This window comes from Bos indicus, chromosome 4, assembly GCF_029378745.1.
Source record: "Bos indicus isolate NIAB-ARS_2022 breed Sahiwal x Tharparkar chromosome 4, NIAB-ARS_B.indTharparkar_mat_pri_1.0, whole genome shotgun sequence".
In the NCBI taxonomy this organism is placed as follows: domain Eukaryota; kingdom Metazoa; phylum Chordata; class Mammalia; order Artiodactyla; family Bovidae; genus Bos; species Bos indicus.
This window is the reverse complement of record NC_091763.1, coordinates 46,839,193-46,865,704: the sequence shown is the minus strand read 5'-3', so window position 1 is coordinate 46,865,704 and position 26,512 is coordinate 46,839,193. Positions and strand designations below refer to the sequence as shown.

Sequence of the window (26,512 nt, the reverse complement as noted above, 5' to 3'; positions counted from 1 at the left end):
TCCAGACATTATATAATTTCACCTGGAAATTAAAAATAACTTATTGAGATTAAAAGCCTCAAAGAAATGATTTTCTAATGGTGAAATCTCTGTGCAATGGCAGAAGGATATTTGAACTAGAAGCCTTCAGTAAACCACCAGACTCTTAACCATTTAAGTAACTACCTCATATCTCTAAAAATAAAATAAGTTTGGTTCTTCAGAGAAACTATATTTTAGGAGGATTGTAGCTGAGATTGAAAAGGGAAAAGGCAGGTTGTTTATTTCATGCATAGGAGAACATAAAGACAAGCCCTTGAAGACAGAAGAATACTAAATAGGAAAAAAAGGAAAGGTTGGGCGAAAACTCAAAATGGTTTTAATAATGAGATTTGTTATCTCATATAGTGACAAACCTAGAGATAAGCAGTTTCAAGATTTGTTAATTCAGTAGCTCAATCATGTTGTCAAAGGCCCAGGATCCTTCCCCACTTTCCCCTGCCATCCTTTGTATGTTCTCTTTTCATGAACTCCCTCTTAATTCCTCTAGTGGTTGCATCCTGCAGAAAGAAAAGGATTATTCCCTTTTTTAAAATTAATGAATTATTTGTTCGGCTGCATCAGGTCCTAGATGTAGCATGCAGGATATTTGTTGTGGCACATGGACTCTCCAGCTGCATCATATGAGGTTCAGAGCAAGTGGGGCTTCAGTAGTTACGACTCATAGGCTTTGTTGCCTCACAGCTTGCAGGATCTTAGTTCCCTGACCAGGGATCGAACCCATGCCCCCTGCATTGCAAGGCGGGTTCCTAACCACTGGACCACAAAGGAAAACCCAGAAAAGGGTGTATTCTTGTTTTGCCTTTTGTGGCAGATCCTTGGACTGGTTCTCTCAATATCCGTTTTACTTCTTTTCTCTTTGGAGAGTCTAGAAAGCTATAAGCTGTATTTTCCATATTCCTTGACAATAGAATTCTGGAAAGTCAGGTCCTGCCAACTAGATGAAGTAGAGAGAGGTAAAAGATGGGAATGAGAAGGAAGCCATTTCTTGTGGCTGAAATGACTGAGGCAGAGTTTACTGTGAATTCCCAAGTCTAATTGCCAGTTCTGTGAATGTGAGGTGCTTGATAACAGCTTTCTTTTCTTTGAATTGCAGCTACAGTGATGTGACGTTGAGCTAAAGTCCAGTGGCAGCCTCTTAGTCTGCTCTCCCACCCCTTTCAGTGACTGTCTAAGCACCTTATTCCCTGTATGAAATCTGTTTTTGTTTGATATATTTAGAGTAGTTTCTATTCTTAAACCAGTCACTGATTGATAAACATCTGTCTCTCTCTGTCTTTTTAAGGGCAAAAAAGCCATTCCCAAAAGCCCTCTAGAAAAGTTTCTTCATATTTCATTGAGAACTGGGTCACATGCCTCATTGAGGAGATGTTGGTCATGTGCTCACTCCTAAAGGGCCACCATGATTGGTTTAGATCAGTGATTCCTAACATGCAGTCTGGGAAGCCCTCTTTAGGTAGTCCAAACTATTTTCATTTCTCGTATTTTTCTTTTCATTCTCATATTTCTTAGGAATGTGCAAAGGAGTCCTCCAGAGGCTCTGTGACTTAGGATGGCAATGGATTGAATGCACACACAGGTGTGAAAATCTGTCTTCTATTAAGTCAGACAGTAGAGAGATTTGCATAAATGTAAAATAGTGCCATTCTTCTAACTAAATATTTTATTTTGGAAAATAGTTACTTTTTCATTTAACTTGTTATTTAAATGACCATATAGTGGGTGTATTGTTACTTAAAGTCAATTGATACATAAATATTTTTCTGGTTTTAACTTCTAAAATGATGGGGCAGAATATAACACAAGATTTCTTTGAGGTTCTTAACCATCTTTAAGAGTGTCAAGAAATCCTGAAATCAAAAAGTTTGAGAACTACTAGCTTAGATCAGTTTAAATATTCTCAAATCATGGAGGGATGATGGATACAGAAACAAAAGCTAGAGCCCTGCGAGCATGGAGAAAAAAGAAAATGGTTTCCAGTTGAGCAATGATGTCTGCTACTGGAGGGAGTTGGTTTGGATCTGGGGTATATTACAGATGAGGAGAGACGTGTAAGAGTGACCCAAGAAAAAGCAGAACAAGTAAATTTTGGGACTGTCCTGGTGGTCTAGTGGTTAGGACTCTGTGCTTTCACTGCCAAGGGCCTAGGTTCAGTCCCTGGTTAGGGAACTGAGATCCCACAAGCTGCATGGGAAGGCCAAAAAAAGTAAACTTTTTCTTCTGTTATGTCTATATGAAGCAAGAAACAAGTTTCTAGAAGGCTGTGATTAGCAATGAGAAGTCTGAAACAGGGGGAAAGACTGGCTATGGTGTTAGTAGCTATAAGTGTTAGTAGCATAGACTATTTGTAGTGAGGAAGGCTGATTATTAGGAGACTAGTTAACCACTGAGAGACTATATTAATAGTAATTTTGTACCTTAAGTGTGAAATATTTTTACCTTTCTTCCCTGGATTATGTGTTTTTTGAAACCACAATTTTATATAGTCAAAACAGCACAATATAAGGAAAAAACTGTTTAGAAGACATCTGCACTCCTAGGTGAAGACGCTGGGGAGTGGGTTCATAGGCCTCAGAGGCTCTAAGGTAGAATCCTAAACCAGGGCCCCAGAAAGCTGCTGAGGCCGAGAGAACCACCTTCTCCTCTGTCCAGGGTGCTGCACGGGACCGGGGAGGGGCCCCCAAACTGCTTTAGAGTATTACATGGCAGGACGATGCTCTATATCTGCAGACTGCCGTTATATAATACAGCTACCGATCTGTGCTTTTAAAAGACTTAGGTCTATTCGTAGACCTTATCCTACTGAAAATATTCATAGTAAGCATTTTTTATTTGTTTGTTTTTAGTGCCTCAGCATAATTCATTTCCCGGACACTTCCAGCATCACTATCTTCTCGAGACTGATTTTAATGCTTGCCAGGAACTATAAGCAGATATGTTTGCTTTCATGATATTCAGTTTATTTGTTTTCAGACAGCTTAGATGCCTCATTTCTAGTGGTGCTGTATGTGCATATACATAAATATGTGTCTGTCAACTCAATTTTCTCCTTGGAACTTTGGACTGGGTTGTAACAGCTTTGATTGCCTCCAGAAAGTTTTGCTACAGCTGGAGAGTTTGATGTGGCTATGAGAACTCTTATTCTCCAATTTCTCTCTTTGGCCTTAGGTTTAATGTTCTCTAGTTCTTTCACACATACAAAGAGGGCAGGGGCAATCTCTTGTGATTCATGAAAAAAAATTTTTTTTTTTTTTGAGGAGCAACCAATGTAGAAAAAGAAGTATATGTTGACTAAAAAGAGTGTGTGTGTGCCCTAGCACTCCTTCCTACTGCAAAATGGGGACTCCAGGGTGTTTTCCAAAGCGAATAACCTGTTCTCTGATTCTCCAGACAACAACTGAGATAGTCATCATTTCAATTCAGTTTTAATACCAGCTACCCGGAGTCAATGCAGATCCCAAAGTTCAAGGGCTCAGTCCCACGAGACTGCTCCCCTCCCAGCTTCAGGCACTAGTCGCATATCCTGGAGAGACTGCCCTTGCTTCTGACTGGACTAGCTATAAACTATGGCTTCCTATAACCCCCTCCTCAGATTTGATAATTTGCTGAAACAGTTCATAGAACCCAGGAAGGCATTTTATGGATTTGTTATAAAGGATATGACCCAAGAACACCTAAATAGAAGACATGTATAGGACTAGGAATTGGGTGGTGGGGTGCAGTTTCTGTGTCCTCTGTGGGCTTTTCGTCTCCCAGCACCTTCACAGCCTGGAAGCTCAAGTCTCCTTCGAGAGTTTTATAGAACGGTTCTCCTCCCCTCCCTAGAGGTGAGAGGTAGGGCTGAAATTTCCAGCTTTCTTATCATTTGTTCTTTGATGTCTGGCCTCATCCTGAGACAATCTAGGGACCCTAACCTAGGTTAGCCAGGCATATATAAAGGGGCTTATTATGAATAAAAAAAAGCACTCTTGTTACTCAGGAAATCTCAAAGGTTTTAGAAGCTCTGTGCCAGGGACAGGAATCAAAGACCAAATGTATTTCTTATTATATCAGTACCACCAGGATATACAGCTTTACCTATTTCACAGTATGGGTTTTTTAAAAATTTATTTTTATAGTGGACTTGAGCACTTCCCTGGTGATACAGTGGATAGGAATCTGCCTGCTAATGCAGGGAACACTGGTTTGATCCCTGGTCTGATTTCCCTGAAATCCCTGGGAGATTTCACATGGTGCAGAGCAACTAAGCCTGTGCACCATAACTACTGAAGCCTGTGCGCCTAGAGCCTGTGCCCCACAGCAAGGGAAACCACCACAGTGAGAAGCCAGTGAACTGCAACGACAAGTAGCCCCTGCTCGCTGCAACCAGAGAAAGCCCATGTGCAACAATGAAGACCCAGTGCAACCAAAAAAAAAAAAAAAAAAAGGATTTGAAGGCATTCTTTTAGCCAGAAATTGATAATATATATTCCTAGCCTATTACTTTGTTCTTTGTGGCTGCTCAAAAAAAATTGTTAGACTGACTGACCTTACAGAGGCTTAGGTGCACTGGCAAAAAAACATGCTTCAAAGGAAGTCCAATGGGATGATACAGATACGCATCTGTGGTAGATTGTTGTAAAATGACCTTAATTAATCTTGCCTCTCTGAATTCTGAATTCGTGCCCTAGTGTGGCTGCCTTTCACAATTAATCTGGCCATAAGTTCAGTCTCTCAGTTGTGTCAACTCTTTGTGACCCCATGGACTGCAGCACACCAGGCTTCCCTGTCCATCATCAACTCCTGGAGCTTGCTCAGATTCATGTCCGAGTCAGTGATGCCATCCAGCCATCTCATCCTGTCATCCCCTTCTTCTCCCAGCTGCAGTCTTTCCCAGAATCAGGGTCTTTTCCAGTGAATCACTTCTTCACATCAGGTGGCCAAAGTATTGGAGCTTCAGCTTCAGCATCAGTCCTTCCAATGAATATTCAGGACTGATTTCCTTTAAGATTTAGTAGTTTGATTTCCTTGCATTCCAAGGGGCTCCCAAGAGTCTTCTCCAATACCACAGTTCAAAAGCATCAATTCTTCGGCGCTCAGCTTTCTTTATGGTCCAACTCTCACATCCATACATGACTACTGGAAAAACCATAGCTTTGACTAGATGGACCTTTGTTGGCAAAGTAATGTCTCTGCTTTTTAATATGCTGTCTAGGTTGGTCATAGCTTTTCTTCCAAGGAGCAAGTGTCTTTTAATTTCATGGCTACAGTCACCATCTGCAGTGATTTTGGAGCCTAAGAAAATCAAGTCTGTCGCTGTTTGCATTGTTTCCTGTCTATTTGCCATGAAGTGATGGGACCAGATGCCATGATCTTAGTTTTTTGAATGTTGAGTTTTAAGCCAGTTTTTCACTCTCCTCTTTCACTTTCATAAAGAGGGTCTTTAGGTCCTTTTTGGTTTCTGTCATAAGGGTGGTATCATCTGCATGTCTGAGGTTATTGATATTTCTCCTAGCAATCTTGATTTGGCCATAGCAATCTTGAATCTGGCCATAGAAATTGCCTAAACCAATAGAATATTGTCAAAACAATGTCATGTGAGTTCTGGAGTCTACACAGCTTATGCTGTAACTCTCCTGGGACTTGCCATGTAAAGAAGCTCAGATAGAATAATTAAGATAATGAAGAAAGATAACCTGGGGACAGAAAGAGGTCTGAGTCTTCTAGTCCCTTCAAGGCCCCAGATATATAGATGGAGTCACCTTGGGCCTCCAGCTCTTGCTGACCTACCAGCTGGATGCAGTGGCATGAATAACCAAGATGAGATCAGACGAAGAACCACCCAGTAATAATAAATCATTGTTTTAAGCTGCTGATTTTGGGTGGTTTTGTAGCCATAGACAGCTGAGGCAACACCCAACTTGTGATGACCAGATTATTTAGATGTTAGGTGATGATAAATATAGCATTAGACAGGAGGGGAAAGAAGAGAGAAAGAATGAGAACTAAAGAAATGTCTGAGGAGTTGGAAACAGAAGGTACTTACATCACCTTGCATGATGACAACTTCTTCTCAGGTGACAAATAGTGTGTGAGAGGAGACATCCTTTTGCTATAAATCACTGCCCGTGATGAGTCAGAAGAACATGCCTTATATACCCAGAGAATAAGAGATATAATTGTCTATAATTCATAATTAGGTATATCTGCTTCCTCACCACTTTGTTAATCAGGTTATATTATTTATAACATCTGAGTGATGTCACCTTAACAATCCTGTATCATACAGAAACAAACTTGCACAACTGGAAACTGTGTGGTCAGAGAAAGCATGAGTATCTTATAAACAAGTGTATGTGTTGCCTTCCCTCCTCTTTCCCCTACCCTAATTTTTGTTGAGTGGTTTTAAGAGTACTGATGGTGGTCAGCTTCCTATGTTAATATCTTCTAGCAAGCATTTGCTTTTTCTCCAGGGTCTGCTCGAACCCTGAGTTCCCAGCAGGTGCTAGAAACCCATTGGTTCTTGAGAGCTCCACTTGTGAAAGTTTCAGGCAGGGTGTGCAGAAGCTGGTTGTTTGTATAGGTGGTTGTGTGGGGTTTGCGTAGGTGATTCTTACGACATCCCAGACGTTTGGGCATCCTGAAGTCTGAGTCACTCTAAGAATAAATCTCAAAGGGATTTAATTCAGTTTGAGATCACCACCAAAGATTCTTGAGAGAGGGTTTGATTGATAGAGTTGATGTGCAGGTGTGAGGCTGCCCATAAGCAGCCCCCCACCACTCTGGTGCTGCATCTGTTCCTGTGTCAAGTCATTTAAGCTGACTGTGAGGAGAAGAGCGGGTCTTGCAGGGCAAAGGAAGCAACCTGGGGAAACGGAGGCCTGTTTATCTACAGCTGCCCAGTGGAGTATGTGCTGGGGTGACTGAACATCCCTTAGATGGGACTGGCCTCAGTTTACATTGCTGTGTCACATTAGTCCACCTGTATAGGAAAACAGATATAAACTTCCTCTCATTATCTGTTCAACGTCATCTACTATGTGCCAGGCACTGATATGAAGGATACAAACTATGTTGTCAAGCAATAGAATCTCATTTTCTTTAGCACTGCAACATAAAACTTCTGAAGCTAAGATTAAATTAGAATAATGTGGAATTTATTGACTTCTAAATTTTAAAAGTTCTGAGGATTAGGTGTGAGATTCTGAGACTATCTTAGAATCAATGCAATTATTGGTACAACAACTTCAGAAAACATTCTGGCAGTACCTGCCAAAAGTGAACACACATCTACCCTGTGACTTAGCAATTCCATTTCATGTATATACACATTTCACCAAAAGACAGGTACAAGAATGGGCACAGCAGGACTACTCATAATAGCCAATCATCCATTGCTGGTAGAATCATGTGTCCATTAGAGAGAAGGCAGGAAGTATTTACTTTTGTATTGCTGCTGCTGCTGCTGCTAAGTCGCTTCAGTCGTGTCCAACTCTGTGCAACCCCATGGACGGCAGCCCACCAGGCTCTTCCGTCCCTGGGATTCTCCAGGCAAGAACACTGGAGTGGGTTGCCATTTCCTTCTCCAATGCATGAAAGTCGAAAGTGAAAGAGAAATCGCTCAGTCATCTCCGACTGACTCTTCGTGACCCCATGGACTGCAGCCTACCAGGCTTCTCCGTCCACGGGATTTTCCAGGCAAGAGTACTGGAGTGGGGTGCCATTGTCTTCTCCGTTTTGTATTGCAGATTGGCTTAATAACAACAACAAAAAAATAAGTTATTGTCTGGTTGAAGAGATATTAGAGAACCAAAGTGTAAAGGGGAGACAGGTAACACAGTAATAATGCAGGAGTCAGGGTCCACCCCAAGGGCTGGGGAACAGAGTGCAGAGATAGGGTATTAGACTTCAGAAGCTTAGAGAAGGGAGCTGGGACCCAGATGTCTGAGGAAGGACTATGGCCTGGCACTGACTGTCCTTCTAAGGGGAGACAATGAAGCTGGTTTGAGAGCACCACAAAACTTTAGACTGGAAGCGACTGCTGCTATAAAGACTGTGCCAAGGGTGTCAGGAACAGCCAGCAAACCGAAAGGAGCAAGTCCCTTCTCGGTTCTCCAGCCTTCCAGTCTCACCCTCTAGCGCCCCCAACTGGCAGAACAATGGGAATCCGCTGGCAGAGGAGAAATGGTAGCGTTTCTCCTCACAGCGCCCTCATTACAAAGCTGAGAATGGAAGGGTGAGTTTGGGTTTGCAACAGTAATTTAATCAATAGCACCAGTGGATTAAAAAAAAAAGTGGTGTATTCATAAAATGGAAGAATATACAACATTGAAAAGATTACTGAACACAACGCCTGACTCAGTCTCACAATATAATATCGAGCAAAAGAGGCCAGATGCCAAAGAGTACCTAGTGTATGATTCCATTTCCTATAAAACTAAAAACCAGATAGCGTTAATCAGCAGTGTTAGAAGGTAGAATAGAGGTTACCTTGGTGGGAGCAGCGATTAAGGAGGGACAGTGGGGGCTTTCAAGCTCCTGGTATCGATCAATATTTTTAAACAATGCGTGTTCACTTTACTGTACTCTTGTGATTTATTAATATTTTGTATGTACATTATGTAATGATAAAAAGTTTAAAAAGCAAGTTCAATTAAACACTATAATAATGAGGATTATAAAGCTGCTTTTTAAAGGTAAAAGTATATTTTGTCTCCAGATAGAATGCCTAAACCTACTTGAAGGTGACAAATATACATTTTGAAGAGCTGATTATGAATTATGCTTGAACAGAATTTGTGTTTAACTGTGAGAAAAATTATATTCAGTTTATTTTTATAGTGGATTTTATATTGGATTTCTGAACCAGTTACAGTAAAGTGGAAAGCCCAATTCTTATATGCAGAGAGTTCAAGTATTTGAGAAATGAATATTCTGTCATGGCTTTATCCATGTCTAAAAGCTTGAAAGAAATGGAGCCCAGGCTTTGGGTAAGTTCAACATAGTTTGTTATTGCCAGGCCATTTAATCTATTTAGATATGTGTGGACATAGTGGCCATTATTCTAAATCCATCCTACCACAGCCCTGCACAAATCTTCAGGAGTCATTTTTTAGCTGGTTTATGTAAGAGTGACATACAGAAGGCATATTATTCATAGTAAGTTTATTACTATTGATGTTTTTCCCTAGACAATCTTTCTAGTCTACATTGCTTTTACTTTAGTCTGAATGTTGGACTGAAAGTTCCCTTTCATTTCTACTTTTTAGACAATATGAATGAGAGGTCTGGAAGGATTCTCAGTTGCAAATCAGAAACACCAAAGGAAAGAAGGAATGACCCCTTGTGGTGGTTTATAAATACGTACACACACTCTCCAATAATCCTCCCTATAAGAAATGGCTTCATTTCCCTCCTCTAAGCCTGTGCTTTATTTGTTTTCAATAGATAGAATGTTGTAGAAATGGAGGATTGTGACTTCTGAGGATAGGTCATAAAAGGCATTGCAGTCTCTTCCTTGCTGTCTCTGGGGCCACTCCCTCTGGGGGAAGGCAGACACTCCAGCAGCCCCATGGAAAGATCCAGGTGGGGGGAGTAAGGCCTCTCTGAAACAGCCAGCAAGGACCTGAGGCCTCCTGCTGACAGCCATGTGAGTGAACCATCTTGGTGACAGATCTCTCAGCCTTCCTCAAGCCTCCAGATGACTGCAGCCCCAGATGACATCGTTTTCCAGCTAGACTGCTCCCAAGTTCCTGACTGCTCCCAAGTTCCTGGACCACAGAAATCGTGAGATGATAAATTCTTGTTGTTTTAAGTGGCTAAATTTGGGAGAGGTTTGGTATGCAGCAGTACATAAGTAATACACATTTTAATGTGCATATACATGTAAATAGCTAATTTTGTGGGGGGACACTTGTATCCTTCTCTAAGCATTTTATGTGCAATGACTCATTTAATCCTCACAACAAATGTATAAGGTAGGTAATATTACTCTCTGCATTTGCAGATCAGGAAACTGAGGCAACAAAGAAACTAAGAAACTTGTCCAAGATTACCCAGCTACTGGCAGAACTAGAATTTGAACTTTGACGGTTTGGCTCTATTCTGTACACTAATTTCTGTTATTATGGTGCTAGTACCATGGAGAAATATGCTGTAATGAAATAACAAGAGATAGGCTTAACCTTCATAATAGAAGCTATAGATTAAATATAAAGAAACTTTCCTAAAAATTGAAAAGTTTTGGGGAATTTTTAGAAGGAGGCTAGGTTCTCATCCACTAAAGGCCCCAAGATGAATTACTTGATCTCTCAAGTCTATTTACAATTCTATGACATACCCAATATACCTTCTAAGATATATCATGATTCAGTAACTCTCCCTGGAAATACTGAAGTTGGATTTATAGCATTTTTTTTTCTATAGTTGATAAAAATTAATATGATGTGTTCATATTGAATTCCATTGTGCTAGATTGGGGAGAATGCATATGTACTACCCTTTTCATTTATTTTGGACTGGTATAGAAACCTACATTTAGTTTTAATACTTTCCCTTTTAATTATAATATTCACATAATTAATTTGATTTATGTAGAAATGATGGTAGAAAAAATTAAACTCCTACTCTATTACTTTCTTTTTTTATTTCCTTCAAATGTCATTCTAAATTTTCATGCATCTCAAAGAAATTTTTAATTTCCAAATTGACAGAGGTTCATAATTTGTCATTCTTTAAGCATCTAGTATAGTATGTGTAAAGTTGTTCACTAATGATTAGGTTGGTGTATTTTAATTGAATAAACTCATAAATATTCTTGGTGGCAAATGTAGTTCTCTTCTAATTTATAGAAATAAAAAGATTGGCAAAATCACCTTTAAATCTTTAAATAAGTGTTACCTTCTCAGTGGGGACTTCCCTGGTGGCTCAGCAGTAAAGAATCTGCCTGTAGTGCAGGAGACCTGAGTTCGATGCCTGGGTCAGGAAGATCCCCTGGAGAAGGGAATGACAGCCCACTCCAGTTTTCTTGCCTGGAGAATCCTATGGACAGAGGAGCCTGGAGAGCTACAGTCCATAGGGTTGCAAAGAGTTGGACATGACTGAGTGACTAACACACACACACACACACCTTCTCAGTGAGATCCTTCCTAAACACCATCCCAACAGGTTACTGTTTTTTCTTGTCCTAGATGCTATTACCATCTAGTAAACAGAGTATATATTTTGCATATTTATTGGGTTTACTTTCTATCTTTTGGCTGTAGAATGTAAGCTTTATGAAGGCAGGATTTTTGTGTGTTTTCTATGCTGTCAATTTCATATCTAGAATAATGTCTATTATATAATAGGTGTTTGATAAGTATTTGTTGAATGAGTGTAAAAGATCCAGCAGATTGGGTATGTGTCTCCCAAATAATGTTCCTGATAATTGCCATCTATTGATTATTTGATTTTCATATTGATCTGGGAAGATTGGTATTGATATTATTACTGTTTTCCAGATGTTGTGATTAAATAACATACCCAAGGTTATGCAAAGTTAAGCCGCAGATTTGTTTGAACATTAAGCTGAGAAAGAAGCCAGTCACAAGGCCACATATGGTAGAATTGCATTTATATGATCTGTTCAGAATAGGCAAGTCTTTAGAGACAGAAAGGTGATTAGTGGTTGGTTAGAGCTTGGCATCACTGACTTGATGGACGTGAGTCTCAGTGAACTCCGGGAGTTGGTGATGGACAGGGAGGCCTGGCGTGCTGCAGTTCATGGGGTTGCAAAGAGTCGGACACGACTGAGCGACTGATCTAATCTGATCTGAGAGCTTGGGGCAAAGGGAGGTTGTGGGGAATGGGGAGTGACTGCTAACAGCTATGAAGATTCTTACAGGGGTGACAAAAATGCTTTAAAATCATTGTGGTCGTTGTGCAGTCATGTGAATATATTAAAAAACATTGAATTTTGTACTTTAAGTGGGTGAATATATGATATGTGAATTATTTCTTAATAAAGCTGTTAAAAATAATAAAGTGGCTTCAAACTCAGATTTCTTTAGGAACCAAAACTGGAGAAAAGACTGGTTCTGAAGACCCAGTTAGGGATAGCACAAGGTTTCCTGGAACATTTTGTGCCAGAAGGTAAAGAGGTGCTCAGAAACTGACTGGAACATATCCAAAGACACTGAAATTTGAAAGTGTCTTCCCTGGTCAAATATGGGAAAATTCAAGAAGCAAAAATCAAAGAGACAGTAATTACTGTCAATACTGATACCAAAGACAAGAAACAAAAATTAAGACAAAAATAAACAGAAAACAAAGGGGTAGCAGGAGAAGTGAAAGCTCTTTCTTACATAAGCACGTCACCTAATTCCGTAGATGGAAGGACAGGATTATAATATCATTATTCTCCAGCCATTATAGTAGTAATTGATTCAGGCAAACATCTTGGATAGATGCTAGGCCATGGAGTGAAGGATTCTTGGAAAAGGGTACTCACACAGTCCAAGTATTACCCCAGTTTTGTTTTTTTTCAAATGAGATGAAATTCACCAAACATGTTAATCATTTTACAGAGAACAATTCAGTGGCATTTAGTACATTTGCAATGTTTTACCACCATCACGTTTCCCTAACTCCAAAACATTTTCATCACTACAAAATAGAACCCCTTATCCATTGAGCAGTTGCTCCTTATTTCCCCTCCCCCCAGTCATGGACCATCACCAATCTCCTTTCTATGGATTGGCTTATTCTGAATGTTTCATATAAATGGAATAGAACACTAGATGGCCTTTTGAGTCTGGTTTCTTTTACTTGGCGTAAATGTTTTTGAGGTTCATCCACATTGTAGCATCTACCAGTACTTCGTTCCTTTTTATGGCTGAAAAATATTTCATTGTCTGTCAGTACCACAATTTGTTTACCCATTCATATACTGGTGGATATTTGGGTTGTTTCTAATCTTTTGGTCACTATGATTAGTGATGCTCTTAACATTTGTGTGCAAGGATTTGAATGCCTGTTTTCAATTCTTTTGGATATACAACTAGGAGTGGAACTGCTGATAATTGTATATTTAGGCTTTTGAGGAATTGGGAAACAATTTTCCACAGTGATTGCACCATTTTACATTCCCACCACTAATGTATGAGTATTCCAACATCTCTTTATCCTCACTAACACATGTTTATCATTACAAAAAAATTATAGTCATGCTTGTAGATTTTGGTTTTGCTTTGCATCTGTCTAATGATGCTGTACATCATTTCATGTTGATGTATCATCTTTTCATGTACCCCTTAGCCATTTGTTAATCTTCTTTGGAGAAATGTCTAAGTCTCTTGCTCATTTTTCACATAGACTACTTTTTAAATACAAAGGAAAAAAATGTATCTTTACCATGGGGTAAAGATTACAATGTAACATCACCATTAATAGTATAGACATTGTATCTCTCTTGATGAAGTATACTGCTGCTGCTGCTGCTAAGTCGCTCCAGTCATGTCCAACTCTGTGCGACCCCGTAGACGGAGCCCACCAGGCTCCCCAAAATGAACTTAATATCATCTATTTAGTGTAGATGACAAAATTATTTAACTTGAATCTGATAGGGAGCAGATGAATACAAACTGAACAGCATTCTGCAAACAGTAGAATTCTCCAAAAAAGTGAATGTTATAAAAGCAAAAAACAAAACTAGGGATTATTCTAGACTACAGGAGCTTAAAAGGCATGGCAATTAAATGTAATGCATGATCTTTGATTGTATTCCAGATTGAGAAAAAGGTCCACTAAAAAGGACATTTTGGAGATTTGAATATTGGTGCTGTATGTTACTTATAACGGTAACTAAATGTTCTTGCAGTGATAATGGAATTATGATTACGTCGGAGAGTATCTTTATTCTTAGTAGATACTCATGGAAATATCTAGGGGAAAAGAGTAACAAAGTCTACAAAAAACTCAAATGATTTATCATAAACAACACACCCCCTCCACACAGGGAAAGCAAATCTGGGGAAATGTTCAAAATTGATGAATATGGGTTAATATGGATGTTCACGATATATTTTTCTCAACTTTTCTGTACTTTTGATATTTTTTAAAATAAAAAATCAAGAAAGTATTGTAAAAAGCTCTTTAAGTTCAAGCAGCGCTGTTCAGGTTGGTTTAAGGATCTCTAAAATACAACTAGCTCCTCTGATGAGTTAAGAATACAGTTGACAGAGTAAATGATCAGGATGAGTATCTTTCAAAAACATTTTGTTCCCAATCAAGTTGATTAGAGTCAGCTAGGCCTAAGTTTGAATCATTGTTGGGTAAACTCTTTAACCTCTTCAGGAGTCAGTTTCCTCTTAGTAAGGAATAACTCATTGGTGGCTTGTGTTAAAATTGTTATACACTTGGCATTTATTGAACTGGACTTTTAATTCCTGTGCAAAAGCTTAATCCTACTTAATCCTACTGTTTGCATCTTCTTCTTTGCACTCAAGCAATCCTGTGGGGTAGGTAAAGATGAGAAATAAAATGACTTTTCCAAGGTCACACAGCTAGTGAAAGACCCAGGTTTCTCAGCTCTTGGTCCTGTGCCCTTTCCACACCCGCCGGAGAGGAGGAAGTGGCGCTCATGGGGATGCAAGGATGTAGAGGAGCAAAGGGGGAGAAGAGGCCGCGTGAGGAAAGGTGGTGTGAGACTCGCGGAGGCGCCGGCCAGGGAAGAGCGCATGGAGAGACGTGTGGCGCGACCGGCCGGGGTGGGTAGGGGAGGCTGTGGTAGGAGGGGGAGGGTCGCGCGGGCCGGGTGCCCGGGAGAGGCAGGAGGCCTGGGCCAGCCGCGGGGGCGCAGAAGACGGAGGCCCGGGCGGCGGGCTGGGGCGGGGGAGGCGTGGGAGGGAGTGGCGGTGGTCGTGTGTGTGGGGTCACTTCCACACAGGTGGGCCAGTCGCGTGGGTGCGGGGGTGCGCGGGCGAGACCGGCACGGGGGTCTCGACCCCACCGGGCGAGTGGGGGCGGGGGCGGGGGCGGGGCCGCCCGGGGGCGGGTTTTTCTGGGCCCCCCGCGGGAGCGGCGGCGGCGGCGGCGCAGGCGCGGTTCCCGCCTCCTCCCGGCCGGCGGAGCGAGTGAAGGCTGCAGCTCGGCTTGGCTCCCGCGTCGCTGCCGCCGGCGCCGCCGCCGCCGCGAAGCCCCCCGCCCCTCTGGCGCCGCGTCGGGATGAGTTCCCGGAAAGGTGAGTGGCCCACGGCGTCCCCTCCTCTCCGCCACGTGGCCCCACAGGCCGGCCTGCCCGACCGTTAATGTGTGTCTTCTTTCCTCAGTGCTGGCCATTCAGGCCCGAAAGCGGAGGCCGAAAAGGGAGAAACATCCGAAAAAGTGAGTCCACATAGCGCTAGTCCCCAGACGCCCGTCCCCGCCCTGTCGGGGGTTGCCTGCGACCGAGCAGGGGAAAGTTGCCCGGATTCCTGGAGCCGGCGGGCGGGCGGGCTGATCCCCCGGGACGCAGGCGCTCGCCTCCTGCGCGCCCCGCGGGCGGCCCGGGGGGAGGGGCGGGAGGGCGGGGGAGGGGCGCACGCAAGCCCGCGGCCGGCCGGCGGAGCATCCCCGGACCCCAGGCCTCTCCGGCCTCCTGTCGCCGCGGCCGTCAGGGGCGGACGGGCGAGGAGGCGTGGGGCGTGCGCACCCTCCCCTTGCTCTCCTAGCTGGCCGGGGGGTCGCGAGCCTTCCAGGAAGGGGCGCTGGCGTCCGGCGCCGCGTCCGGGCGTGAGGCTGCGGCATTGCTCCCACCTGGGCGCCGGGGTGCTAGAGGAAGAGGAGCCGAGTGTGTGTATGTGTGAGTGTGTGTATGTATGTATATGCATGTTGCTCCTCTTCCTCCTCGGCCCCCGCCTCTCTGCCTTTTTGCTGAAAACCCGAGCTGGTTGTCAAGTGGTTTGCCTCGGGCGTGTTCCTGGCGCGAATTCAGCTCCGAGACCTGTGCGTTTCGGTGCTTGGATTCCCCCCCCCGAAACTTTCTGCCCGGGCCGAGCGTGACTTCGCTGAGCCGTGGCTGCGCCCGGGTCTTGGGCTGCGCGGGGCGGGTGGGCGTGTGCGCAGGCGGTCCCCGAAGCGGCTGCCCAGCCCCTCATTGTGCCGGGAGGAGATGAATAGGGTGGTGATATTTCAAACGTGCCAGCCGCCAGCCACCTCCAGCTTGGCCGCGGACCGGAGTGGGAGCGGCCGGCGCCCGGGAAGCCTTTCCTGGAGAGCTGCTCCGAGACCGCAGAGCGCCGCCGCGTCTCCTTTACCCCCCTAATTTTGAAAAATCTACTAGCGTTCAGAATTTTACTCCTCCTCTTAGATTTGTGGCTTCGCTCTTCCATTTGAGCAAGAAATACTCTATGGTTTATTTGGTATTATAGGGATAGTCCGTGATCATCTTTAAATAAAATCACGAAGCATTTCTCGTTGGTTTGTTTTCTTTGGGGCACTAGCCTGCAGCGTCTTAGACTTTTCCCCTTCTCATACACTTTGGTGCCTGCCTAGCGAATTTCATAACCATTGGTGGCGTCTATGAAAGCTGCGTAAGTCATTACTAATGTGATGTATTATGATATTTACTTGAATGTATGTTCAGGATGTCACAAAATGTTTATCTATATAATAAAGCCTTTCTTAAAAACAAGCACCCCGCCCTCAAGCCTACTACTAGAATGAGGGAAACATATTTATTAAGGGCTTAAATTGATGGGTAAAAATTGAATTCTTAAGATTTTAAATCGCAGTGGATATTTGATAGATTTAGGTACTTTAAAAATTAACGCTATCAATCAATCTTATATTTGAGGTTTCCTTTGGTAAATGATGGAAATTTAGCCCATAAGTAAGGAGAACTGTAGTGCTTTGGCTCTTGAGTTTTGGTCACGACTTTCAAATTTAAGCATTTCTTCCTACATAGCCATTTTGTTCAGAAAAGTTAAAAGGAGTTGGATAAAAGCGTGCCCTTAGTTTTGGGGATGGCTCTTTGTGTGAGGGTGTGTAGATGGATGTATGTGTATGTAGATCTGTTTGATTGAGGCAGTGTCATTTTTCACTTAATTCTTTGAATCATGGCAGTATTATTTTAAAGGAATCCTTGATATCATTGCTTTATTCATATATTCAACAAGTATTTGTACCACTTTCCTAGAATACATTGGTGGAGCTTTGAGCAAGAAAAGCAAAGTTTATGAAGATTTCTCTCTCCGGGGGCTTCAGAACCGATGACAAGATGATTCCGGATAATGCTGTGAAGATAGAAAGTGAAGATGGGGTGCATTAAGTACAGTGATAGATAACATTTGAAAACTGTGCCAGTCAATTTGCGGCTCCATTTTCATGTATCTATCCCTGGTAGTCATCCTGTGAGGCAGACACTGTAGTTATCACCACTTTACAGATGAAGCAGAGGCATAGCATGAGTAAGCAACATGTCCAGCTATTCAGTTCAGTCTAGGCAGACGGAGACCAGAGCTGACACTCAGTTCTCTGAGGAGGTGGCATTTGAACAGAATTTAGAATAAAGAGAAGATGGGAGTATGGCAAAGGCCCTGGGGAGGAATGGGCTAGGAATGTTGGAGGAACCCAAAGGTCTGAGTGGCTAGAGTGCTACTGGAGAGGATGGTGATTTGGGAGGAGTCGAAATGGGTAGGGCCTGGCCTTGTAGGCCCTTGATAGGCACACAGATAGGAGTGGCAGTATCTGATTCCTATTAAAAAGTATACTGGCTGTTAATGTGGAGAGTGGATTATGGGTGGCGAGAAGAACTACACACTGAGAGCTTGCCTTCCATGGTAATAGGGGAGAACTCTGGTGCCTTGCTTGACTTGAAGTGGTGTGGGGGGAGAAGTGATGGTGGAGGGACTTCCAGGAGACTGGTAGCCTCAGAGGTTTTCCTCATTTTACAGACATCTCCGATAGAGAGTAAGGTCACACAGTTAGCTTAGTTTGAACCAAAATTCGGGTCTCCAGATGCCCAGTGTTTTTGGTTTTTACTTTGTTTTCCAGAGCAGGAGAGGGAGTATAGATCTAATTTTAAACTGTATTAGTATAGTGACTGGCACACTTGAATTTTATGACTATATAGGCCTGGCTTGATGCAATATGATCTACTTCTATCATTATCTGCTTGTATGTACAAGTGCCACTTCATTCATTTTAATTCAGTTCAGTTCTGTGAGTTTTTATGACTTGAACCACTTCCTGTAGGCTCCTTTTTTAGGATGCTAGTATTTGTAGTTGTGAGAAATGAGATTAAGATATTTCAACTGAGATTGTTAGCTTGTCAGATTGTCACTGATTTTAGTTTGCTGATTATTAATTGTGCTGCTTTGTGAGTAACAGGCAGCAGGGAAGAGCTACAGTGTCATTCAAGCACAAATCAAACCTTAAGAATTGGCTAAAACACATGTCTTGTGATAGATTTTAGCTTTGGGGCCTGAGCAACTGTATACAGTTTTTTAATTTAAAGAGTAAAAGAATTTTTTTCCTCATGTGCAACTTTTTCTTGAAACATAATTCACATACCATAAAATTCTATTTTTTAAAAATTTAGTTTTTCAAGTATGTAATTGTTTTTTAAAAATATATTTACAAAGTTGTGCAACTGTTATCTAATTCCAGAACATTTATGTCACCTCAAAAAAGAAACCCTGTAGTTGTTGCTTCCCATTCTCCCTTGCCCACAGCAGTCAATAATTTGTTTTCTGTTTCTATAAGCTTAGCTATTCTGGATGTTTCATATAAATAGAATCATCAATATATGATCTTCTGTCTGCTTGCTTTCTCTTAGCATAATATTTCTAAGGTTCATCTATGTTATAGCATGTATTGGTGTTTCATTCCTTTCTATTTCCAAGTAGCATTTTATTGTGTTGTTATACTGTGTTTTGGTTGAACATTTGTGTTTTAAACTTTTTTGGCTAAAATTTTTTTAACACATTTTTTTAAATTAAAACTTTTATTTTGAAATAGTATGATTTGCAGGAAGTTGCAAAAACAGTACAGAGTTCCCAGTCTTCGCTTTGTCCATCTTTCCCCAGTGGTAATATAGTCTATAACCTAGAACATTGTCAAAACCAGAAAATTGACTTGGACCCAGTACTGTTAACTCAGGTAAGGTTTTGCTGGTTTTTACATGCACTGTGTATGTGTGCAGTTCTGTCAAGTGTTATCACTCATGAAATCATCACCACGATTAGAATGTAGAACTGTTTTATCATCACAATGTAACTTCTCTTGTACTTTTTAGTAATCACACTCTCTCTTTAGCCCTACCCCCCCGTAGGCACTGGTCTGTTCATCACTGTAATTTTGCTACTTTGAGAAAATTGTATAAATGGAATCATATAATCTACAACTTAAAAAATTATTACTATTTTTTAAGTTAATGGAGAAGGCAATGGCACCCCACTCCAGTACTCTTGCCTGGAAAATCCCATGGATGGAGCAGCCTGGTGGGCTGCAGTCCATGGGGTCGCAAAGAGTCAGACATGACTAAGTGACTTCCCTTTCACTTTTCACTTTCATGCATTGGAGAAGGAAATGGCAACCCACTCCAGTGTTCTTGCCTGGAGAATCCCAGGGATGGGGGAGCCTGGTGGGCTGCTGTCTGTGGGGTCGAAGAGGGTCGGACACGACTGAAGCGACTTAGCAGCAGCAGCAGCATGTATTTTGGCTGCACTGTGGGGCATATGGGATCTTAGTTTGCTAACCAGAGATTGAACCTGTGTCCTTGCATTGGAAACATAGAGTCTTAATCACTGGACCACCAGGAAATCTGAGTATGTAACCTTTTGAGATTCACTTTTCTCAGACAGCATAGTGCCCTTTTGTCTCATCTTTGTTGCTGGTATATTGGTAACTTCTTTCTGTTGCTCTTGCTGAGTAGCATTTCACTGTATGACTGTACCACAGCTTGTTTATCCATTATTCATTCATCTGTTGAAGGACACATGGATAGTTTATAAATCTGCTAAACATTCCTGTACAGGTTGGTAATGTAAACATGTTTTTTCCACTTACGTAGGGTACAGAAGGCAATGGCACCCCACTCCAGTACTCTTGCCTGGAAAATCCCATGGACGGAGGGGCCTGGTAGGCTGCAGTCCATGGGGTTGCTAGGAGTCGGACATGACTGAGCGACTTCACTTTCACTTTTCACTTTCATCCAATGGAGAAGGAAATGGCAACCCACTCCAGTGTTCTTGCCTGGAGAATCCCAGGGACGGGGGAGCCTGGTGGGCTGCTGTCTATGGGGTTGACAAAGTCGGACACGACTGAAGCAACTTAGCAGCAGCAGTAGTGGCAGGGTACCCAAGAATATGATTGCTGGAGGACTTACTTTGCATTTTGACTTTCTAGCAAGTTAGCAACTTGGTCTCTTGGTGTCTGTCTGTCTCTGTCTCTCTCTCTGTCTCTCTCTCTCTCTCTCTTCTCCTCTTCCTGATATTTGTGATCTGTGTATATGGTATTGGTGATGGGATTCTGTATCCTTTGGGCTCTTAACTTTCTATTGGCTGGTGGAGCTGGTTGGTTATCTATATTCTTACAGTATGTATGAGTTCTGACTGCCACAGAAAATGGTAGGCATGGGACTGGTGGCATTGGGTCAGTAAATCTCAGGTGAGGCAATTTAGGAACGCTGTCATACAAGTTTATATCTTACTAGGTAAGCCTCAAGTGTACCCTGTGGTATAAACTCAAGCTCACAAGCCTATGACTTTGAAATTCCTCCTATGGAAGGAAATCACTTATTTTTGACTTCTTAACTTTATTATACTGTTGTGTATTTAACAATTATTTTTATATACCAACAAAGCTGTTCAATACAACAAATATATATGAAGCAGATACCTAGTGCTGCAGATACCTAGTGCTTGCCAGTGTGTTGGAAAGAATAAGATAAATCCCTATGCTAACTGGCAAGTAGGGGAGATTACCTGGGCAACAGACCATTGCAGAATGGTGTGATGAGTGCTGTAAGATTTAAGTACAGTGGTGCTTTGATTGTTAAGGGACTTTGATTGTTAGGAAGAGACCTTGTTGGATTTTAACTTTATTGTTATTTTAATGAATAGCTTAATTTTAAATGATAAAATAATATGGTCATGGTAGAAAATTCAGGGAATTCCCTGGCGATCCTGCGGCTAGGACTTGGAGCTTCCATGCAGGGGGCACAGGTTCGATCCCTAGTCAGGAACTTGATCCTGCAAACTGTGTGGTGTGGCTAAAAAGGAAAAAAATGGTATAAAACAGTTTAAAGAAATAGACATCCATTGTAGTTCCACCAGTTATTTTGGTGTGTTATCTTTTTATATGTCCATATTTTTGTCTTTAAATAATTGAATTATATGTGTATATTTGATGCATTATCCTTTTATCTGTGCATATTTTTTCCAGCTTTATTATTATTAAGATATCATTGCCATATAATGTATGTAAGTTTAAGGTGTACAACATGATTTGGTGTATGTATATATTGTGAAATGATTTGTTGTTGTTTAGTTGCTAAGTCCTATATCCGACTCTTGGTGACTCTATGGCCTGTAGCCTGCCAGACTCCTCTGTCCATGGGATTTCTCAGGCAAGAATATTGCAGTGGGTTGCCATTTCCTTCTCCAGGGAATCTTCCCGACCCAGAGATTGAACCCTTGTTTCCTTCATTGGCAGGCAGATTCTTTTCTGCTGAGCCACCAGGGAAACCTCTGTGAAATGATTACCACGTTAAGATTAGTTAATACCTCCTCCATGCTCTCATATAATTACTTTTTTCTTCTGTGGTGATAACATTTAAGCTCTTTGCTCTTGACTTTCAAGTATATAATGCAGTACAGTTGATTATAGTTTGCTTATGCATATTTTTGTTTTTTCAAAATTGAGCTATAGCATATATACATTCATGTGTGTATAGAAATGTAGTAAAGAGCTCTAATCTTCAGTGTATAGCTTGATGATTTTTACATTCATTTATATCTTTGTCACCAGCACTCAGATCAGAATGCAGACCCTTCCAGTACTCTGTGTGTGCTCAGTCTTGCAGTGGTGTCTGACTCTTTGTAACACCCTGTGTAGCCTGCCAGACTTCTCTGTCCTTGGAATTTTCCAGGCAAGAATATAGAAGTGGGTTCCATTTCCTACTCCAGGGGATCTTCAAGATCCAGGGATCGAGCCCACTATATGGTTCCTCAGACCTCTCCCCAGTTTATACCCTGCTGCCCAGAGGTAACCACTTCGTTGGTATGTGTCATTATTGGTTAGTTTTGCCTGTTCTTGAACTTCTTATAAGTGGAATATATGGTATATACTTCAGGTTCTAGCTGCTTTCATGCAACATTGTATCTGTGGGATTTGTCTGTATTGTTGCAAGTACCAGTTGTACCCTTAGTCTGTTGTTACTACTTTCTGATATTCCATTGAATGAATATACCACCATAATTTTTTTTCCTTCAGTTTGTAGTCATTATTAATAAAGCAGCTACAAGTATTCTTGTACACGTCCCTTTGTGGACGTTGGCAGTTGTTTCTCTTGGGGATATGTTCTAGCAGTGGGATTGCTAGGTTATAGAAGAGGTGTATGCTTAGTAGTACTTGCAAAGATATTTTCCCCAACTTCATGAAATAGTTCTGATTGAACTGCATTACATTCCCACCCACAATGTATGCAGTTTCAGTTGTTCCACGTCTTTGTAATATTTGATCGTGTCCTTTTTAATTTTAGCTATTCTGGGTGTGTACTGATGTCTCATTGAGGTTTTAACTTGTATTTGCCTGAGTGATGCTTTTGAACATCTTTTTGTATGTTTATTGGTCATTTGAATTTTCTGTTTTGTGAAGTGCCTGTTTGGTCTTTTGCCCATTTAAAAAAAATGGAATGTAAGCCTTATTTCTTACAGAAAATTATGAATTTTGTTGAGATCAGATTTACATACCATATAGTTCATCTGCTTAAAGTGTACAGTTCAGTAGTTTTTAGTAGATTTACAGAGAGTTGTATTAAACTGGATCTTGAAGAGCCAATAGAAATTTGCCAAGTAAATAGGAGGGGGCAGAGTGAGGGTCTTCCAAGCAGAAGCTTCGTTGCAGTTGATGTTAACATGTCGGGGTGTAAGTGGCATGCTTGAATTCCTGAAATACCAAGCAGGGAGGTAAGACTGGGGTGCAGGTGTGGTGAGTGCTGAGTGGGGTTCATTGCTGACGGTGCAGATTGAGATGTTCTAGAAAGCTGTGTTCTACTCTAGCTGCTGTGTGGAGAATGGCTTAGAGGCAAGAGATCCATTAGGGGGCCATTGCAGGAGGCTTCAGGAGACTGGTAGGTATTCAGGGAGTAGAATTCACTGGATTTAATGTCTAATGTCAGAGGAGAGTGAGAGGAGACTGGAATGAACCCCAGGTTTCTGAATTAGCTAATTTGTGGATGATATTGCCATTCCTCAAGATAGAGAACGTGCAGCAGTTTTGGAAAAAGCTAATGATGGCTTTTGTTAGGCAGTTAGAGGTGTCTGGTTCACTTCCAGTTAGAGGTATTGGTCAGTGTTGACTGCTAGAGCACTGGGAGAGCTCCGGTTAGAAATGGTAACTGGAGTTGTTGGTGGCAGCTGGCTGAAGGTGTTGAATGTGTAGAAAAGAAAGCCATAGGTAGGGTAAAGGAGGAGGCAGAAGGATAGGAGAGCCAGGAGAAAGCTGATTCAGTTACCAAGGACATTTCAAGAAGGGAGTGGTCAGTAGAGCACAATCTGCGAGGGGCAAAAAAAATTCAAGTGAGATGAACCCTAGTGTTGGCCTTTTGACTTTGGCAAGTAGGAAATTGTTAGAGCCCACAGCTGGAGCAGTCTCAGCACAGTGCGTTTGGACACAGTGACCTGTAGCCCCATGAGTGAATGAGATGACAGGGTAATCTTTTTTTTTTTTTCTTTTTAAAGATTACTAGTTAAATAAGCTTTCTTTGTGTCGAGGAGAAAAGGTAAAGAGAAAGTGGTCCTTGAGAAGTGTTTTTTTCCCCCCTGCCAAATGTAAGCAAATGACTAGGAGCTAGTAGAAAATACTAATGAGGTATTTGGAGCAGAAGCCTTGAGTTGACAGGAGGGGATGGGATTAGAGCACAGGTCTGTTTTGTACAGAAGGAGGCTATCTTCTTCCTCTGAGAAGAGGAAGGCTGTAAGCTGCCTATTTTAAAAGCATGCTCCTTAAAAAATAAATAAATAAAAGCATACTCCTAGACTCTGTTGGAATCTTACGTGGTGCATGATACAGGCACCATGCCATATTGTCTTTGGAAAATCCGAATAGAGAAGACCTCTGGCCCTAAGGTTGTGTACTCGTGGTAAATGTTCAGTAAAGTTTGGCTGCAGTTATTAGGATTTGGTTATCGGTGTCTTTTTTTTCAAAATGATTTGTCTCGTCATCCCAACTCTTTTGCAGCTCTCCATATATGAGTATTAAGGTGTTGACTTCTCTGTTCCTGCTTTAGTTCCCTATTGTTCTAATTACTGTAGTTCTGAGTACTTTTTAGGCTTTTGTAGGGTTTTTCAAAATGATTTGTCTCGTCATCCCAACTCTTTTGCAGCTCTCCATATATGAGTATTAAGGTGTTGACTTCTCTGTTCCTGCTTTAGTTCCCTATTGTTCTAATTACTGTAGTTCTGAGTACTTTTTAGGCTTTTGTAGGGCAAGGGCTCTCCCACATATCCCATATACACTTTGTCATTCTTGGTTTCAGAATTTTTTTGGCTGTTCTTGCATATTATTAAGATTATATTTCTAAGTTCCTCCTCCAGTTTATTTTTGCTGTTTAGTTTAAAATAATACTGAGTTCACTACCAGGGCCTGGGTTCCATCCCTGGTTGGGGAACTAAGATCCCTTATGGCAGAGCCAAAAAAAAAGAAGAAAAAGAAGACAAAAATGACTCATGTTGTCACCATTTAGCAGGATACTCACACATGAAAAATTGTTAATATTTTGGTATTTTTCTTTCTAGTTTTCTTTTAATCCTTGTTTCTTTTTTGTGTTAATTATCTCATATATGATTTTGTATCCTGTCACTGCTGTTTTGTCATTAATGTTTTTAATATTCTTAATATTTTCTCATGATCAATTATTAATGACAGTACTTAACTGCTTAATTTGTTTGAATATTTGTTGCTAGAAAATGTTTACTGTCAGGCATTATAATATTTCAGTGAACATCTTTGCATTTCAGATTTTCTTAGATTATATGGAATCTTAGAAATGGAAATATTAACTGAAAGATAGTGAACCTTTTTAAGACTCTTAATTTTGGAACATTCTTAAGAGTCACCAGGGCTGGAACTAGCTAATTATAGGATGTGAAGAGGAAAGCAATAAAAGAATAATGACAAAATTTGACTGAAGATGTTATACCTAATGAGGATTAAGAAGGTTGGGAGTTGTCTGGAGATGGGCAAGAGATTTCGTTTTTGGCACACTGTATTTGAAGTGACATCTATCCAAGGGAAGTGCATCATGGGGAGTTGGTATACGGGTGGGAAGCTGGGACTTAGAATATACCTTTGAGGACAGTTGGGACAACAAGATCAGCTTACTGAAGAGAAGGGAACGGAGAGAAGAGGGCTGGAGCCTGAAACTTGGAGAATGCCACTGGACAAAATAAGACAAAGGAAGCTAAAGATCAGTTTAAAGAGGATAAATAAATGGGAGAAGGAAGTTTAAGGAAACCGAGATTTGAGAAGAGTTCATTACATTTGTTAATTTAGTTCATCATTGATGGCCTTTATATTTCAGAGGTGAGTATTTCTTCCTCCTGCCTCCATCTCTCCCTCCTTCCTTCTCTTCCTTTCTTACCTATCATTTTCTCATCGTCTGGCCCAGGTAGATAAAGTATTTTTTGTGTTGATGACTAAGGATTAAGAAATTTTTTTCTAGCTCTGTTTGTATCAAAGGTCTAATAGACCCCTAGATTTTTATTACCAAATCTTATATTCTCTCTCTTTTTTTTTAAGTCATTACCTGGAGTTGCCAGGTTTTTAAGCTTGTACCCTGCCTTGATTCCAGGAGCACTGTTAGCCAAGGATAAAGGTAGCACAGCCTAATCTAGACTCCTGGTTTGTGTGGATAGCTATTAGCCATTTTTTTTCTTTCTTTCCTTTGTTTTGGTGTGGGTGCTCAATTTTGTTGTGTATGTCTCCTAGGGAACATTTCAGATTGTTTGTATTACAAGATTCTTCATGTACCTGACTATAAGACAGCTTTGGTTATAAGTCCCCTAATTCCCCAATGAGAAATTTTAAATTTTATACAACTTGGAAATAAAAATTTTATAGATATAGATGGAGTAGTTAAATGTTCACTTATGATATTTAATCTCTTAATTACAAATACATTTAAATTCACACATTATATTGGGTTGGCCAAAAAGTTCATTTGGATTTTTCTGAAACATCTTCCCCAGTACATTAGTTTAGAAGTACCTCATGTTTCATGAAGTAGTTTTATTCAGACATTTCACATTTG

General features: G+C 41.3%; 1 protein-coding gene across 8 annotated transcripts in view; it reads left to right on the top strand.

Moving 5' to 3' along the window:
- The first annotated feature begins 9,557 nt into the window (after positions 1-9,557).
- SRPK2 (SRSF protein kinase 2) overlaps positions 9,558-26,512 on the top strand; it is a 249,317-nt gene continuing 232,362 nt past the window's right edge. For 2 of the 8 annotated variants that reach the window (XM_070787239.1, XM_070787233.1), the window contains exons 1-2: positions 14,624-14,765; positions 15,327-15,381. In XM_070787239.1, the coding sequence (XP_070643340.1) occupies positions 14,639-14,765; positions 15,327-15,381 (182 nt within the window). In that variant the 5' untranslated portion in view covers positions 14,624-14,638. Of the gene's footprint in view, positions 9,805-14,623; positions 14,766-15,103; positions 15,239-15,326; positions 15,382-26,512 lie in introns of those variants that run through there. The other 6 variants (XM_070787244.1, XM_070787241.1, XM_070787234.1 and 3 more) reach the window with 5 other exon arrangements.